Raw genomic sequence first — 18,029 nt, 5'->3', positions numbered from 1 at the left:
GCGTCCCATGACCAGGCCTTGTCAACATTGCCGGTCAGTATCCGTAATTACCCCAGACTCAAGTCTATCGAAAGCAGCACCAACGAGCTCCGCTGATAAGGTTTCAGGTCCAACTCACGTTGCCGAATCAGTTCAAGGCCAAGATAGGCGAAGTCTTATTCTGGTCTTAGTCTAGTGCAGGTTGGTCACTCTTGGTATTAGTGATGGGACGATGTGGCTTACTTCCAGCTCGAGTGTCCTATTACCTGTTTAGGAAATAACCTCTACGAGGGTCTCGGCTCTGTAGACGGCCTACTGTTTGGATATATGGGCTAGAATCACAGAAGTCCTTTGTATAGCTTCAAATGATATGCTAGACCCTCTAGACTGGATAAGTAACACTGTGAGAATTCTTCAATCAATTCGTCCTCCATCACATTCTCTAATCCACAAAGACAACATGAGTGCACACGATAGTATCGTTATCTTGGGGTAGGTAGTTGACGCGAATCCTTCCAGGCTCCTTGGCAGTTTTTTGCTAACATCCATGCAAGAGCTGGCATTATCGGCCTTGATGTTGCTCTTGTCCTGGCAGAAAGAGGTTATGGCAAGTCCATTACAGTCATCGCCGAACATCTTCCCGGCGATACGGCACTGAACTATACTTCCCCCTGGTAAGCAACACCACATGACAACGTTGTAGTTGCTCCAACTAATCTCATGATAGGGCTGGCTGCAACTTCTCAGCTATCTCGGGTACAGATGCTAACGCCCTGAAATGGGACAAGGCAGGATATTTCCATCTGAGCAAGCTTGCTTCTGAGAGGCCAGAGCAGTCATATGTCAAACGAACTCCTTCGACAGAGCTTTGGGACGATAATGTTCCCCGTGACAAGATCCAGGCAATGTCTGAGTATCTAGAAGACGTAAGTTCGGGTCGAACAAGAGAGACCCTCGGCTGATTTCCTGCAGTTCGAAGAACTGCCAACCTCTGAACTGCCCGAGGGCGTCAAGTTTGCTGTCTCATTCACTACCCTCACTGTCAATGCGCCCAAGCATCTTCTCTATCTCTATGAGAGATTGAAGAAGGACTATGGTGTTCGCTTTGTTCGCCAGAAGCTTCCGGATCTTCAGACTGCATTCTTTAGCCAGTTTACCCAGATTGTGTTCAATTGTACTGGCAACGCTGCGCGAAAGTTGCCAGGAGTTGAGGACCCCAAGTGCTACCCCACTAGAGGACAGGTCCTGTTGACTCATGCGCCCGAGGTTCACACGAACATCATGAGACATGGTAAAGATTACGAGACATACGTCATCCCCCGCCCGTTTTCCAAGGGACACGTAATTCTCGGAGGTTACATGCAAAAGAGGAACGGGTAAGCTGACCGTGTCTTGTGCATTGCACTGTGGACTAACATGTCTTCTCAGTGACGGGGCCACCTACTCGTACGAAACAGAGTCCATCTTGGAGCGCACCAAGGAACTCAGTGACGAAGTCAGGAGTGGAAGTCTAGATGTTCTCGCAGCTTTCTCTGGCCTTCGTCCGTCCCGCGAAGGTGGCGCTCGAGTCGAGAGAGAGGATTTGGTTGTTGCAGGACAAAATCGCACAGTGGTTCACAACTATGGTGCTGGTGGCACTGGGTTCCAAGCCGGTTATGGCATGGCCCTAGATGCCGTTCGTGCCGCTGAGCCTGTTTCGTCCAAGCTTCAGACCGAACTCAAGTCGAAGCTGTGATGCATTGTGCGAGCAGATTACGGTATCTGAGCGAGGTTTGATGGAGACACTGAGGAAAGATCACTAGATGCATGTGGAAGAGCCAGTATTTAATAAACAAGGAAAGATGTACTATTGTATTGACAGTATTGCTTCTAAGCTATGTTCTTTTCATGCACGAAATATGATAATATCTAAATACAAAAAACAAGTCATGTAGGTCGTAAGGTACTCAGTCTAAGTAAAGTTATGCAGTCATTGCTCTCATGGTCCCAGACACTTTGAGATGCATGTAGGTACAGAGGAAATCTTCTTAAAAGAAGTAAACAGGATAAGGAGGCTTCTCGTAGCCAGCCTTGGAAGTAGTAGTGTGCTCAGCCGCCTTGGGGGTCGAGACAGGAGTCTCGTAGAGCTTGGTGGTAGAGCGGATGAAGGTGGTGACCGTTCCGTTGCCAGGAGCGTGGTGGGTGGGGATGGTAGGAGGATAACTCTTGGAAGGAGAGGGGTAGACGTGAGAGTTCCACGGCTTGATCTGGGTGGTGGCTGTAGCGTAGACGGTGGAAGTGACGGCGCCGACAGGGCAGTTGGTGACTGTAGGAGGGCAAGCGGTGATGGTGTAGTACTTGGTGGTGTAAAGAGTGGATGTCGAGTTACCAGGAGGGTAGTAAGTAGCACCAGGGCCGGGAATGACCTGAGTCTTGGTGACAGGGCAGAGAGTAGTTGAGAGAGCGATGGTCTCAGTGGTGACGTGGGGAGTACCAGGGCAGTTGGCAACATGAGGAGCGCAAGCAGTGACGGTTCGGATGTTGGTCGTGTAGACGGTGGAGGTAGACCAGCCGGTTGTGACGACCTGCTGAGTAGGGACGGGGTAGGTCTGGTGGGGCTGACTGGGTTGCTCGTTGCCAGCGGGCTTGGTGGGATGAGACTGCTCCTCGGTAACTGGGCAGACAGTGGTGGAGATGGCGATGGTCTCGGTGGTGACGTGAGGAGTGGGGGTTTCACAGTTGGGGTGCTCGGGGCCGCAGGTAGTCACTGTTCGGACACTGGTGGTGTAGACGGTAGAGGTAGACCAGGCGGTAGTCTTGGCTGGCTGAGGCTGAGTTTGCTGATGCTCGGTTGGCTTGGGCTGAGTTTCGTGCTGCTCAGTCACGGGGCAGACGGTAGTAGAAACAGCGATAGTCTCAGTAGTGACATGAGGAGTAGGTGTCTCGCAGTTAGGGAACTCGGGACCACAAGTAGTGACGGTGCGAACACTGGTGGTGTAGATAGTGGAGGTTGACCAGCCAGTAGTCTTGGCAGGCTGAGTATACTGAGTCTCAGTAGGCTTGGGTTGAGTGGGCTTGGGCTGCGTGGGCTTAGGCTGAGTCTGGTGCTGCTCAGTAACAGGGCAAACAGTGGTAGAGATAGCGACAGTCTCAGTAGTGACATGGGGAGTAGGTGTCTCGCAGTTGGGAAACTCAGGAGCGCAAGATGTAACAGTGCGGATGGTAGTTGTGTAGACAGTTGAAGTAGTCCACTCAGTAGTAGAAGCGGGCTGAGTAGATCCAGCCTCAGACTGGCCACCAGTGGCGGGCTTGGTAGAGTGTCCTTCAGTAGCAGGCTTCGTCTCTGTGGCAGGCTTTGTCTCAACAGGCTTGGTCTCAGTGGGAACTGCGTAAGTTGGCTTGGTCTCAGTGGCGGGCTGGGTCTCCACTGGCTTGGTGGACTGTCCCTCGGTAGCAGGCTTGGTCTCGACAGGCTTGGTGGGGGCAGGCTTCGTCTCTGTGTGGTGCTCTTCCGTGACGGGGCAGACGGTGGTGGAGATGGCGATAGTCTCAGTCGTGACATGCTTACCGTTAGGGCAGTCAGGAACATCGGGAGCACAAGAGGTCACGGTGCGGATGTTGGTGGTGTAGACAGTCGAGGTAGTCCACTCAGTGGTGCTAGCAGGCTTAGTCTCAGTAGCGGGCTTAGTCTCAGCAGGCTTGGTCTCGGTAGGATGCTCCTCGCCGCCAGTGGTAGCAGGCTTGGTCTCAGTCTCAGTGACAGGCTTAGTCTCACCGGGGACTGGGTAAGTGGGCTTGGTCTCAACAGGCTTGGTCTCAGTAGCAGGCTTAGTCTCTGTCTCGGTAGCAGGCTTGGTTGATCCCTCATGGTGAGTAACAGGCTTAGTAGACTCCTCAGTCTCAGTAGTAGGAAGAGTAGACTGGCCCTCTGTCTCAGTAGCCTGGGTAGGAACGGGGTAGGTGGGCGATTCCTTGGTGACAGTAGCAGGCTTGGTAGATCCGGCTTCAGTCACAGGGCAGACGGTAGTAGAGATAGCAATAGTCTCGGTTGTGACATGCTTGCCGTTGGGACAGTCGGGGATCTCAGGAGGGCAAGATGTGATGGTGCGGATGTTGGTTGTGTAGACAGTTGAGGTAGTCCACTGGCTGGTCTGCTGAGTGTTGGGCTTGGTTTCGGAGGGGACAGTCTCGGTCTTGGCTGTGGCTGTCTCGGTGGTAGCCTTGGGAGGAGGATAGGTACCGGTGGAAGTTCCAACAGCGGGCTTGGTGGACTCAGCGGGGAGGGACTCAGTCTCAGTCTTAACACCGGTCTCAGTAGTGTCAGTACCCTTGGGGGGAGGGTAGACACCAGTTGAGGTACCAACAGCAGGCTTGGTGGTCTCAGTCTCAGCGGGAACAGTCTCAGTCTCAGTGGATGTACCGACGGCAGGCTTGGTAGTCTCGGTCTCTGCAGGAAGAGTCTCAGTCTCGGCTCCCTCAGTGGTACCAGTGGTGACCTTGGGAGGAGGGTAAGCACCAGTGACAGGAGAAGTCTCAGTCTCCTCAGGAACAGACTCAGTCTTGGTCTCGGTCTCGCCAGGCTTGGAGACAGTAGCAGTCTCGGTACCTTGGTGCTCAGTCTCGGTAGAGCCGGGAACAGGGTAAGTGGGAGTACCAGTCTCGCCATGCTCAGTCACAGGCTTGGTCTCAGTGACGGGGCAGATGGTAGTAGACACAGCGATGGTCTTGGTAGTGACATGTTGACCGTTGGGGCAGTCGGGAACCTCGGGAGGGCAAGAGGTGACAGTGTACACATTGGTAGTGTAGACAGTCGAGGTAGTCCACTGTGTAGTAGAAGCACTGCCAGTTGCGGTCTCAACGCCAGTGTCGGTAGTGTCGGTACCCTTGGGAGGGGGGTAGACACCGGTTGAGGTGCCGACAGCAGGCTTGGTGGTCTCGGAAGCAGCCGTGGTACCCTCGCTACTGGGCTGGGTTGTGGGGGTGCCCTCGGGTGGAGGATACGCGTCAGTAGAGCTGCCAACATCGGTAGATCCCTGCTGGGTTACATCGGTACTCTCGGGAGGAGTGTACTCGGAAGTGGGGGTAAGAGCCTCAGTTGTATCCTTGCCGGGCTTGGTGGTCTCGGTGTTGGCGGGAGGAGGGTACAGATCAGTTGAGGTCTTGCCCTCAGCAGTAGTCTCAACGGCAGTAGTCTCGACAGCAGTAGACTCATGCTCAGACTCAGATGGGGTGTTCTCAGGAGGAGGGTAAGCACCGGTAGGGGTAGACTCTTCAGATGTAACAACGGCAGAAGTCTCTTGCTCAGTCTCTGTCTTTTGAGTGTTCACAGGAGGGGGGTAGGCTCCAGTTGGTGTTGAAGCTTCAGTAGTATCTTGTCCAGGCTGAGTGTTGGCAGGAGGAGGATAAGCGTTGGAAGGAGTCTCGACAACAGAAGTATCTTCAACAGGCTTGCTTGCACTCTCAGTAGCTGCAGACTCGGGAGGTGCATAGTTGGTAGTTTCTTGATGCTCGGAAGTAGCGACAGTGGGAACTGAAGGGGGAGCATAAGGAGAAGTCTCTTGCTCAGTAGGCTCAGTATTGGCAGACTGAGCGGGAGGAGGATAAAGATCAGTAGAGACGGCCGGGGCTTGATAGGCCGAAGTTGTGATGGCCGGAGGAAGATCGTAGTTTCCTCTTGGCTGGCGACGATAGTCTAAAACACCAGCGTTGGCCGCGCTAAAGGCAACGGCGCTGAGTAGAAAGAAGCTTCTCATCTTTCCTTTTGTTTCAACGAATGTTGTGAAGCGAATGAAATGTTTTGTTTATGTGAAACGAAAGTGAATTGATACTGAAGAAAAGGAATGTGTAACGAGCTGGTGTAGCATGAATCTTTATACAAATCTCGAGATCGGCTGTCAGGTTACATCTTCAGCTGAAGATGGGTTTGCTTCTCCACGTAAGTGGTACGCGCACATCAATCATGATCCAAGTTTGGAAGCGTCTCCATGGCCATGCAGGCCCGAAGTGGGAATACGGGCGCTTGCATACAAAACATAGCAGGGTGAGGTCATTCCGGATCTACCTAATGGGGAGTGACAGGGCGGTCAGTCAACGGGTGGTTGGATGAGAGAGTCGTTTGGGCAGAAAGAAAGCGCGGGTAGTGGATAGTGGATCAGAGACAAGGTTGTTTGAACATCCGAGATACCCAGGCGGCTCGCTTCCAAAAATACAGTTGAGGGAGAAACGCTGTGCCGATCATTTCATGATGTGGCCTGGTCGTCACGGCGTAAAAAACGGAGTTGCAGTACCTAGTTCAGGTGGACATGGGGTCGAATTGACCTTGGATAGGCCGCTGAATAAAGAAAACGGTTCTAACAATAACCAAAATGTCTTGGTTGAATCAAGGTTCACGCACACGAAACATGCACAAGGCCTCGTGTTTGCGACGCACGACTCCGCTGGGGTGCTGTGATGTTGTGCTATTATTGGATCACTCTGGCCACTCAGCGGCTATAAACAGAAAAATCCAAGGTCCTGCACGTCTTGGTTGGTTGGGACGATCCCTGCAAGCTAAGAGGGCCCTGATCGAATCATCCAGTCGTTGTCTGCCAAGCAAGGTCTAGATTAGATTTCTCGCACTAGAAAATAATTCAACCACGTCAATTGACGATTCTGTGCATTAGTTCTTTACGAGATGGAACTGAGAATAGAATATTCTGAGTTTTTTTCTATTTTTTATTTCTTGCAGAAGAAGCGGGACGTGATTTTCTTTTCTTAGATAGATGCCCTACCAACAACCTCGTGTTCGGCATTATTTATCCAGCGGGGAAAGACAACAGAGAATAGATCTAGAAGAGAGAAAAGGGCATCGAGATTGAAGCGCTGGGGAATAATTGCAAGACATTGATCGTCATTGATGCTCGAAGCAAATCTTGACCTGAAACAAATGGCTTAGGATCTGGCGCTTATTCAACCCGTTTGTTAGCGCGCGGTTCGTTGGGGTTTGGGGACGCTACTGAGGCCACTGGAATGCGGGCAGCGGATGAACCGTCGACGCCACGTCGCACCATCAGCTCGTCTACCCTGGACATAACGAGGAAATGGTATTTTCATTGAAACATTGTTTCGAACTCTATCGTATCAATTGACTTTCATTACTACGAGCAATTATAAACAGTAGATATAGAATAGAAAATGTAAATAGTTATATAGTGTGTATTACGCGATTTTGGCTAATGTTAAGCCCAGTACAGAGAGCAATAGGTATCGCAATTCTCAAAGGATTGAGAAAAGAAACAAGCATATCTATATCAAAGACCAGAACTTTCAAATTAGACCAACGCGCATATTGAAGAAAAAAGAATTTTAATTACAGACCTGCTATAGTAATGCAATTTATAAAATACCTACTAATAAATATAACTTTATCTTTAATATTGTTAAATGCAACCTCTATCTGACTTTGAACATGAGATTAAATATATCTAGCTGGCTTCCAGAATTCCTATATATTCTCTTCTATCTGTTTCTCTCATAGCTTTTGCTTGCAACATATCGCCTTACCATCTATTTCCCATTTCAAAAGCCGCTCCAAGTTCCCCCTTTCTATCCCAGCAGTCTTCGCGTCTTGAGGTACAGTATGTTAACTAAAAACTCGGTGTTTTAGACCGAACAATCTTGTATCGATAACGACTGATAAGCGGCTCGTATCCACACCAATCAACTGTCTCTTTTTGAGGCCATAGCGTGAAAAAAGCTTTGACATGCCCTCGGGCCGCTTTGTTACTGGAATGATCGGCAATTCCCGGTCCCGGGTCACTCTCATCTGGGCCCTGCCCTTCACCTGTTCATTCATAAACGTAGACTAGTCCATGAATACGCCACGGGCAGCCACGATGAGCCGGTGCGCCTAATATCGCGCTGTCCAACATGTCTTTTATTGGGATTAAAGATAAATCCCAGAATGGTATCCCGAAACTATATAGTGAATCGCCCCCCAGCAATCCTGATCTCGCTGAGTCTGAATTTATCTCTTGCTCTAGCCTCTAGGACATTCGAAATAGAACGAGAGAGACACATAGTAGCTTCTACCGAAGCTGCTTTAGTTTCTCACTATAATGAACTATGTCTGAATATAGGTAGCGATATTTCTATCTGCAGAAGCTGCCAGTACTAAGCTGCTATAACCGTTCCCTATTACTTTTAGGTCTGCTTTTAATTCAGGATTAATTAATACTTAAAGGCTATTTATAAAAGATACTTTATATAATAGTTATAGTATCCTAATTATCTTTTCTCTCTCTTAGTCTTTTTACTAGATAGCGATCTAAGTGTATCTATCCTATTCTCTTTATATATATAGCGCCATTAACATTTGTTAAAGTTAACACAAGACCAAATCCCCCATTGCTAGCATCTTTCTTACCTTCTGCTTCTTCGCCCTCGACCTCATGTGGGGAAACAGGCGACACTTTCCTATAATTATCCAGAAGCAGCACTTTAATATCCTTATCTGGCCATCGGTTACAGGCATTTGGGTCGGTATTATCGAACGTCACCTGCATGTCATTACCCTCGACACTATACTTTGTGTAGCATCGTGGGGACGAACGGATTCCTGCTCGCTTGAGTTCTTCATCGCCATCACTGCCTGGGATTATACTTTCTGTTAGAGGCACAAGTGGCTCCCGCACGCGCACCGATGCACTCTTGAGTTGCCCGTATTGATTGTCAGGGTTTGTCAATTCAAGCTGCCAGTCCTCGACAGTAGCGATTGATCTCTAATTTGCCTTTATATTAAGCGGTGTTGAAGTCTATTAATTTCTTTAATATTATTTAATTAAATTAAAATTTAAAGTAAAATAAGTAAGAGGTAATATTATTAAGAAAGAAAATTTAAATTTTAATATAACTATACTATAGAAATAAATATAATCCAGTTTAATAAAGGTACCCCAATCTAGCTAAGGTATCTATCTCAGTCGCTGCCCTGATATTACGACTCGTGCCCATAATAGCGCTATAAGGCCTCTATAAGCAGCTGTACATACTACTATAATTACTATAATAGCAGTTATAGCCCGATCTTTTGCCCTGTAGCGTAGTAGTTAGGTGTGACCGTTACACCTGACATGTTCCCTTAATTCCGGTATCATAACCATTATAAGGCCCAATAACTCGCTGTTCAATACTGCCAGTCTTATAACACAAGTTGAACTTATAATCGAATGTAAAGGCTTCGCAATTGTCATCTGCATTGCAAAGATCTGCGCAAGCTTGGGTATCGTCGGCGCTAACATAATCCACTAGGCCATAGATGACCACATCGCATTGAATCTTGATGGTGCCAACGCATTGATCCGGGATGCACCTAGGCGCCGCTGAAGTTGTGGTCGTGGCTGCTTCGGTGGTAGTTGTATCTGCGATGGACGTGACGAAGGTAGTGGTGCTTGACTCGACAATGGCTGCAGAGGTAGTTTCAGAGGCAGCCTCTGTACTCGTCTCTGTAAGGCTAGTCTCGACTGTGATGTCGGTCGAAGTAGATTCAGCCAGAGTGGTTGAGGGCGCGGTAGTGGTTGACTCAAGCAATGTCGTCTCGGTGGTGGAGGCTGCAGAGCTGGTTTCGGAGAGCGAGAGCGAGATGGAGCTTCCAGGCTTGCATGGTCCCGCAGATGCAATGCTAGCGACTGCACAGAACACAAAAACAGAATGAAGGGTAACCATGATGAGCGGTTTTTAAGTAACGAGTGGACGTCAGATAGATTGACTGGGCAAGAGTAAAGGTTGTCAAAACAACAGAGAAATTAGGGAATGGGAAGAGACTCCTTATCTGGGTTTTTTAACCTGCGTTTCTAAACAATATGCGATTTCCCATATTGACGCTAGTACTGAGCAATTTTAATAAAACCAATAGTCTCATTATTAGTAAACCTAACATAGAGTAGTCTTGTGCTAAACTATATTAGTAAAATCAATAGTCTTATATGAAACCCACATAACCCCTAACTCAGTTTTTAGTTAGTTCTCTAGCTACGCTGGCCTCGGGGGGAAAAAATACACGACCCATGATCGGTTTGGCTTACACCAAAATTCGCTGGCGATCCACCGATTTGGGGGTCGTGTTCTATTTCCCCCCCTATGCTGGATTTTCCCTGCCAAGCCATTGCTTGTACCATCACGCTTGACCATAGTCCTGCCATGTCCTCATCTTTAAGCAGACAGCCTAAGGTACTGGCGATGCCACTCAGAGCCGGGATCCCATCTGTAAGTTGGGTCAAATACTGTTCACCGTAGTTCTAGAGTACTAAAGACCAAATCTGGAGAGCTTTGCGAGCGGAACACCGATCATAAATACCGGGCTCAAGTTGCAGTAACGCCTGTTTGGCTTACACCCATCCTCGTCCACTATGCCGTGCCGACATTCGAAATACAGCTGCTCCGTATTGTAATGAATTGTACGTGCAGCCAAGAATCGCTCCTGTAGTGCCCACGCACGCTTCGCAAGGGGCTCGTTGGAAAACTCCGAATTGTGATACAGAAACTCGTCGCTATTCGCACCAAGTTGCACGTGAACGAGTCCAATACCTGGTCTCAAAATGTCACTGATAAGCTATGGATGACGGCGGCCTATAAGGTTAAGCTTTAGGCTGCAAACACTGATAAGCGACGGACGAAGGTGGAAACAACCCCCGGCCGAGTCTCTAGCATGATTCGCCGCAATTACCACGTATGCATTGGAGTACACCCCCATCATTCGAGACGACTCACGCGCCCAGTCTTCAGGGTTATCTTGAATGATATAAAGATTGTCTATCCAAAGATATGGGATACCAAGATATCTTGATACCGCGACCGCGTCTCGAAAAGTCTTGGGCAGGTCTGTAACGAATATACCAGACATATGTGCGTAACGCGAGGTTTGAGTTGTGGTCAACATTGGTACTTTACCCCAGCAGTGCGATAAAGATGCATACTTTCCCATAGTGCCCGTATCAGGCTCGATCAGCTTGATGCTGCCGTCACCAATGCAGCCAACAGCGAGTACACGTGAGGGTAGAGTTGTATGACCATGATAGCACTTCTCATGGTTGTCCTTCCAGCAGTAACATTTACTTCAATTCATGGCAGAACGGTTTCGAATCGGATCTATTCAGGGAATGGTACGACAACGGCGCGCCGGTTTTAAACGTCCTCGACGCGCTTGCTTCAATTCAGCTCTCGACTCCGCAGCAGATGTGGGCTCATAAAGAAGAAAAGCCTTACATCTCCATTTACAACCACACGTTCGATTTTGCACGGTCCATGGAATTGGAAATCAAGAAAAGTCTTTTTCAGTCGACAATGTCTGGTGAAGTAGGAGGTCGGGACCTTCCAGGGCTGGTATCTTCAGCCTTGCAAAATAATGACACTGACCTTTTGGAAAAGATCTACTGTCGTGAAGGGTCAAAACAAATAGCGTTATTTGATCAACAGCGCCTAGGCTTTTCGGTCTTGCATACTGCTATTGAACACTCATCTTTGGATTGTCTCGGGCTTTTACTCCAATGGGGATTTGACCGTAACGCTCGAGACGAACACGGTATGGCGCCAATACACATGTGTTTCGAGGATCAGGGTTTCGAGGATGGCCGTGAGCTTTTGCGTGTTCTGTTGAATCATGGCTCAGACTCTCTCGCACTAGACGACAGAGGAGAAACAGTGTGGCACATTTACGCTCGCCGAGGCATGTATCGGATGCTTAAACTGATAATCCAGCAAAAGGAGCGGGACTCTGCCCTTCTTGCAGTTTCTGAATCGGGTAATACTCCAGTCTGCAGTGCCTTGATTCAGGGGAACCGAGAAACGATAGAGTTGCTACTTGAGTTTTGCGACAAAAGGGAACATTGGAAGTGCTCGGAGCCTATTTACCTCGCCGCAGCGAAGCTTGGATCTGCTAAGGTTGTTCAGAAGCTTATCGACATCGGGGTTCAGTACGCCGAGATTGACGAGAATCAGGGAAATCCTCTGTACTGGATCAGCCTGACGTCCGATCTCAAGTGCATAGAGATTCTGAAAAGTCTCTTCTCTTCAGAGCAGCGCCGGAAGTCGGATTCACGAACGCCGTTTGAGTCGCTATTGTTGAGGACGGTCACGGGAGCCGGGACTCGGCTACAAGACGTGAGCGTTACCATGGCCCTCCTTCCAGATGGCTTAGTGTCCAGTTCCAAGCGCTTTGGTACCCTCTGGCCCTTTCTGTGGGCCGAGGTGGTTCCCAAAGCAATGTCATATGGCTCAATGTCACATAGCTACGCGCTTGAACCGTTCGACGAGCTCTTCACTCGGTTACTGGAAAAGGGAATTGCAAGAGCCTACGAAGAACATTTTGCCGGGTCCGCCTTGGAACCCCTTGCACAAGGCGTCTGTCGTGATACAATTTCAAGACTCAGTCAGTTGACTTGCAAGGATCCAGCGCAGAATCCTTTGCCAGCCTACTCTGGTTGGAACTGGCTTTCCCAAACGTTTCATGTTGTTGCAGATGATGCAAAGCATACAGAAAAGTTAGCTAAAAATACTATCATGGCGCAGCTCCTATGCGAAGCCATCATTCATGGAGATGGGAATTTGGCGAAACTGCTTCTGAAACTTGGTGTCGACTGCCATATCCAAGCTGGTAGGATAACATCCTTCGAGCTTGCATGCTTGCCTGGGGTGTCCAAAGATGAGCAGCTTCTGAAACATTTCCTGGAGCACGCAACGCCTGAACATTTGGCTAGAGTCGGCTCCTTCAATGGTCTCGGTCCTTTTCACCTTACCGCTGGCTTACGTAGATGGAGAAAAGGCCAGCATGCATCTATTGGCAAGCTCAAATGTCTCTTAGCTACTGGTGCTAGCCCAAACTTACCTTCATCTTATTTAACGCCCATGACTTATCATATTGATCGTTGTTCCATGGAAACCGCAGAAGCTCTCCTTGATGCTGGAGCTGACCCATGGCTTCGAGTTCCAGAGTCATGGGATAGTGTTTTGATGGCAATTCAGTCACGGAATTGGACGTTCTTGACAAACGTGTCCGATCACTCCACCTTGAAGAAACATCCACCAAAATGGAACCAAACCTGGACCCTATCTCACCGTTCTGGAAATTGGTTCAAGACTGCAAATGCGCTTCATTTAGCCGCCCTCGTTGGTGAAGTCGACGCCGTTGAGTTTTACTTATACAAGCATCTCTTGACAGACTTGAACGCTAGGGACTCAGATGGACAAACACCAATGCACTATGCTGTCTGGGCTGGACTTGCGTTTGTCATTCAGTACTTGGTGAAGCGTGGTGGAAATGTTCATGCTGAATCCAGATCAGGGATGACTCGACTGAACTTAGCTGTCCGGGAAGGGCACAGTGAGTGTGTAAGAGTCCTTCTGAACCACGGTGCTGGACAGAAGATGGGTCATATTGACAAGTCCCCTTTTGTTCTCGCTTCATGCTCTGGAAATGAAGCCATCCTTAACCTCCTGAAAGACCACCTCGGAGACCCCAGTGCGAATGGATTGATCATGAATCATAAGGCTGGGCGGAACATGGAATTTTCTCTAATCCTGGCCATAAGACATGGCAATATTGACGCATGTCAGAAGCTTCTTGATCTCGGCTGTCCTATAGATATCGAGATAACGCCTGGGAAGGCATCTGGGTTGAAACATCCGGCAACACCTTTGATGTTTGCAATCTGTGAGCGAGCAAGTATTGGTGTTGTCAAATGGCTGCTCGATAACAACGCTAATGTTTCCGCTGTATCCTGGAACAAGCTCAAAAGATTTTACTGCACTGGATTTAGTGCGGCTTTGAGGGATTCGACGTTCAATCCTCTCATTCCGGTACTAGTCACGAAGTATCTCGAGATAAGGGGGAACTTCCTAGCTCGGCATGGAAATTATCTCTCTATTGCTTTGGCCTCCCGAAACACACAAGGGTTAATAATTCTGGTTGAGGAAATCAGCAAGAACCACAAAAATATGTAAGCAGATCTAACCAGGCTACTGGAAACGCCACTAACGACCAAATTGTCAGTGATATCTACATCATGCTCAATCCCACACTTGATGAGATGAACCCGCAAGGCCCACTTCATATAGGGGCCGGGCTCAACGATTTGGCAGCTTTCAAAGCCCTGGTTGCTGCTGGCGCAGATATTAAACAGCTAGACTACGATGGCTCATCACCGCTCCACATTGCGGGCGCAGCCAATGCCTTGTCGGTCGCTGAGTACCTTATATCCTCAGGCGCTCGCCTGAATCCGATCTCACATCATTCCTATACTCCCACTCTTAATGCATGCCTGACTGCCTCATCCCAAGTCATCCAACTCCTCTTAAAAAGCGGCGCAAACTGCCAGACCGTAAATGACTCCGGAGACAACTGTCTGACACTCTTTGTCACTCCTAGACCTATCAGAAGAGGCCCACCAAATATCAACGCGTTCAAGGCATTACTTGATGCTGGAATCGACCTTTTTGCGAGAAACAAATTCGGCCTCGATACAGCTCGCTCGATTTTGATTTCAAATACACCAATTTATCTTTATTACATATTGAGCCATTTCCCACGGTTTTTCAACAATAGATCACTATCGTGGGCAGCCATCGAACTCCCTTGGGGGGCAAGTACGCACAGCTTATGCGCTTTATTGCTATCAAGAAAGCTGCGACTTATTCGCCCTCTTCTGAACAATAAGGAATTTCTCGATCTCTCCGATCTCTCAACCCCTGGAAGACATACATTCTTTTGCTCAAGTGTAATATCTGGCTCCGTTGAAGCTGTACGAAATTTCCTCAAGTATGGTGCCAATATCCAGCATGCTTGTCCTGATCACGGAACGCCCCTCATCGCCGCATTGACCTATCGTCGCTTTGATATTGTCAAGATTCTTTTTCTCAGCGGCGTAGAGGCCTTTACAGATGGCTTCCTGGCAGCCGGGGTCCCCTTTATGGAATGCGATGAGAAGATCAAAAGGTGGTTACTGGTAGAACGGCACTATGAACAGCCTAAGCTTGAAGAGATGAGATGGAATACGAACCATGTTCCTACAAAAGGAGCTGGGGTTGTTATTGCTGAAGTTGAGATGGAATGGCATTGGAGGAAAAATCATGGTGAATCTATATTAGCATATGCGACACGCCGCCAGAGGATAGTGCAAGCACTAAGAGGAACGCAAGTAAAGTTAGTAAGGATAATTTAGAATACGGATTAAGCACTTTTCTTTTTAAGATAAAAGCATAACGAGAGGCCTTTAAGCTTAATATATGTTTTGATTACCTGTTAGTCTTTAGTGCTTAATGCTAGCTAATACCCTAAAAGGTAATGCCTAGGAAGTAAGGTTAGTTATTAAAAGATAGGTTCTATAAAATACAGTAATAATTACGTAGATCTTGACCCTGGATACATTGTGTTATATAGCTCAAGTATAAGATTATCTAAACACAAGACAACCCTCACTCATAAGTCAGCAATGACCCAGCCCTGCTAGGTTATAGAAAACACTATATAAATTAAAAACTATATTATTAAAGCTCGGGGAGCTACTTGAGTATTAAAGACAGGAACGGGGGACAAAGTCAGGGACTTAATAGACAGAGAGAACTATAACTTTTTTTCTAAACTATAAATATTTCAAGCAGCACAAGTGCTGGTTAAGGGTTCAAGACACTCTTTTGGAATAGGGTTAAAGGGAGACCGGAAGGTCCGCGGGAAAAAGCTCGATTTTGACTTTATGATATTGGAGACTGCTGGAATGCCGTTTCACTTGCCGAGGTTACCTGTAATCCCTGCAGCTGTCTTGTCATAGAGTTTCAAGATCTACGCTTTTAGGAACAAATAAAAAGTGATTACACAGGCAGTCAAGCTATAGGAATAAGCTTTAGGCAGCTGCTAAAGGAGATAACATCTACGGCAGTTGGAAGAAAAGATATTCCGTCTAGCAGTTAGCTAAAGCTTATTTGCAAGTCTCGTATATCGACCAATAGTTTAGCTGACGCCAAAATCCGTCGATTATTTTATCAATCAGCGGTAGTCAAACTGGAGATGTATTGGGTTCTCCCTGGAGCTGATTTTGAGGCTAGCTAGCTCGCCCGGAACGTTATGAGCCAATGATCGACAAAGCCCCAACTGGCATCTCAACGATCTCGGGCCGAGACATCATTATGGTTTTTAAACTAATGAAGATCAACTGGTTTCGGCTTGGGGCCGACCTTCTAAAATAAGCCTAGAAGACGTTGTAGTGAAATGAAGCTTGGGGCTTCGTAGATGTTATTCCTCTTCTGTTCATGAGCACAGTGGGGTTTAGGAGGCTTGAATGGGGTAGACCGTCTTGGTTCGTGGAGAAATGTCAAGCTTTGCAAAGGCCATGGATCCAGAAGTCAACGCGCGTTTCGGGTCTCGAGTCAAAATATGCACAGATGTTGCACATGTTTTCCGCAGGCACTATAGTCGGAACAAGATCTGCAGTTAGCGGGATCAACGCCACAAGAACATGTGAACTCAGCCTATCTTTCCTGTACACACTCAAGTGATGCAGAAATATCCTCAAAATTGGCAGTGAGGGTGATGAGATAATATAACAGTCCTGCTATTAAGTATACAACTTGAAATGGTCAGATTACCTAGTTGCTATCAAATGCCGTCTAATATGCAAAGATGCCTTCATTCAACGAGTTATCGCTTGCTGTACGCGCCCTAAACCCAGTTATGTTCCTGTCCAGATTGGCCCGTCTAAAAATTGACCCCGAAACCGTTCGTTTTTTTGATCATTTAAATAAAATTCCTCTGCTCCATTAATCAGAGTCCTCGTCCTCAGGCATCGGCCTAGGATTGCAGATGATTGTGCCAGCCCACGTAATCAGAGTTCCCTCCTTTCCATCTCGCGTATCAATGCTCTCGCAGCCGCCCTGCGCAGCAACGGGTGCTTGTGACAGGACCTTTGCGAAGAAATTCTTGGCTGCTTCGTTGCCTGCTTCCCACTGGAAAACGACGCACTCGTCCATCTTGTCACCGGGTTCTTTGCCGGGTGCGACGACGGGGACTAATTGGTGTCGTCGTCGCTCACGAGGTAGATCCCACCATGAATCCATGACTGCCTTCCAGAGTTCAGTGCCGTATCCCTGGCGGCAGAATTCTGGTTTGATGAGAAACTCGGCTTCTGGCCAACCAGAGATGGAGGAGGACATGGCTAGGACGTCTGGCAGGCCACCCTCGCCTATGAGCTCATTGGTCGATTTAAGAAAGGCGCCAAACCACCAGTGGCTTTGGTCGTCCTGGACCAGAGAATGGAGTTGTCGTTCTGTCTCGTCTTTGTCTTTGGTTGCACGCCCACGAGCCGTTGAGTGGTTCTGAATGTCAGGACGTTTGCGAAGCTCATGGAATGCATCCAGGTCGTTCATTGTGAAGGGTCGAATGATCAGACGCTCAGTCTCCAGTGGGGGCCGGTCCGAAGCGCTGGGAATGGGTCGCTCCGGCAGTGTGACTGAGTAGCTGAACCATGGCGTCATGCCAAGGTTCTCAAAATCCTCAGCAGTGAAATAGACCTCGAGAGGGGGAAGGGCGTGATGAAGAGGTGCCATCGTTTCCATAATGAAGCTGTCTGTTGTCAAAGAAATTCTAAGACACTAGTGGGATGTGAACAGGTATTTGGGTGAATTTCTGGAAATTGGAGTAGAAAGTGAAACTAGTCTAGCAGGAGGGAATAAATAAGTGCCGAGGCCTGTCTCTTTTTAAGAAGGATTGTCTCGTATGATGTCGATTTGGTTAGCGACGTTACATAGCAACACGGCAGAAATGAGCGGTGAGTTGTTCTCGCATTTCACTCCAGACAGGCCCCCCAAGAAACGCGAAAAAAGCCGTTGGACTTGAAGAAAAAGCAAGCCCCAGGGATTGGGAGGATTTCACATGCAGGGATTGCGCGTCGGTTAAGCAAACATGTTCCTGTAGCTAGGGTCCTTTCCCCTCCCAGTGGATTGCGTACCTCGCAAATAACAAAATACAACATGACTCCACTAAGGATTCTGCGGTGTTTGATTTGTCTCGTTCTTTTTTGCACAGTGAGACACGCCAGAAAGAGAGACCT

The 18,029-nt window shown here is 48.2% G+C and overlaps 5 protein-coding genes across 5 annotated transcripts; 2 read left to right on the top strand and 3 right to left on the bottom strand.

Moving 5' to 3' along the window:
* Window positions 1-439: 439 nt before the first annotated feature.
* FTJAE_1513 (d-amino-acid oxidase) lies at window positions 440-1,714 on the top strand (the record flags this gene model as incomplete). The annotated part of the gene is made up of 5 exons (XM_037347611.1): window positions 440-471; window positions 534-653; window positions 707-905; window positions 952-1,355; window positions 1,408-1,714. The coding sequence occupies 5 exons, from the start codon at window positions 440-442 to the stop codon at window positions 1,712-1,714; spliced, it is 1,062 nt and encodes a 353-aa protein (XP_037211365.1).
* A 292-nt stretch (window positions 1,715-2,006) lies between these two features.
* On the bottom strand, window positions 2,007-5,711 carry FTJAE_1512 (uncharacterized protein; the record flags this gene model as incomplete). Its single annotated transcript, XM_037347610.1, has 1 exon — window positions 2,007-5,711. The coding sequence occupies one exon, from the start codon at window positions 5,709-5,711 to the stop codon at window positions 2,007-2,009; it is 3,705 nt and encodes a 1,234-aa protein (XP_037211364.1).
* Window positions 5,712-9,057: 3,346 nt separating this feature from the next.
* FTJAE_1511 (uncharacterized protein) lies at window positions 9,058-9,660 on the bottom strand (the record flags this gene model as incomplete). Its single annotated transcript, XM_037347609.1, has 1 exon — window positions 9,058-9,660. One exon carries the CDS (start codon window positions 9,658-9,660, stop codon window positions 9,058-9,060), a length of 603 nt encoding a protein of 200 aa, XP_037211363.1.
* A 1,098-nt stretch (window positions 9,661-10,758) lies between these two features.
* On the top strand, window positions 10,759-15,279 carry FTJAE_1510 (ankyrin repeat; the record flags this gene model as incomplete). Its single annotated transcript, XM_037347608.1, has 5 exons — window positions 10,759-10,817; window positions 10,921-10,983; window positions 11,037-13,788; window positions 13,947-15,060; window positions 15,269-15,279. 5 exons carry the CDS (start codon window positions 10,759-10,761, stop codon window positions 15,277-15,279), a joined length of 3,999 nt encoding a protein of 1,332 aa, XP_037211362.1.
* Window positions 15,280-16,740: 1,461 nt separating this feature from the next.
* On the bottom strand, window positions 16,741-17,535 carry FTJAE_1509 (n gnat; the record flags this gene model as incomplete). The annotated part of the gene is made up of 1 exon (XM_037347606.1): window positions 16,741-17,535. The coding sequence occupies one exon, from the start codon at window positions 17,533-17,535 to the stop codon at window positions 16,741-16,743; it is 795 nt and encodes a 264-aa protein (XP_037211361.1).
* Window positions 17,536-18,029: the final 494 nt, after the last annotated feature.

This window comes from Fusarium tjaetaba (genome assembly GCF_013396195.1).
Source record: "Fusarium tjaetaba strain NRRL 66243 chromosome Unknown NRRL66243_c0000028, whole genome shotgun sequence".
Lineage (NCBI taxonomy): Eukaryota > Fungi > Ascomycota > Sordariomycetes > Hypocreales > Nectriaceae > Fusarium > Fusarium tjaetaba.
Note: the sequence above shows the minus strand (reverse complement) of the source record. Positions and strands in the feature narration are given on the sequence as shown.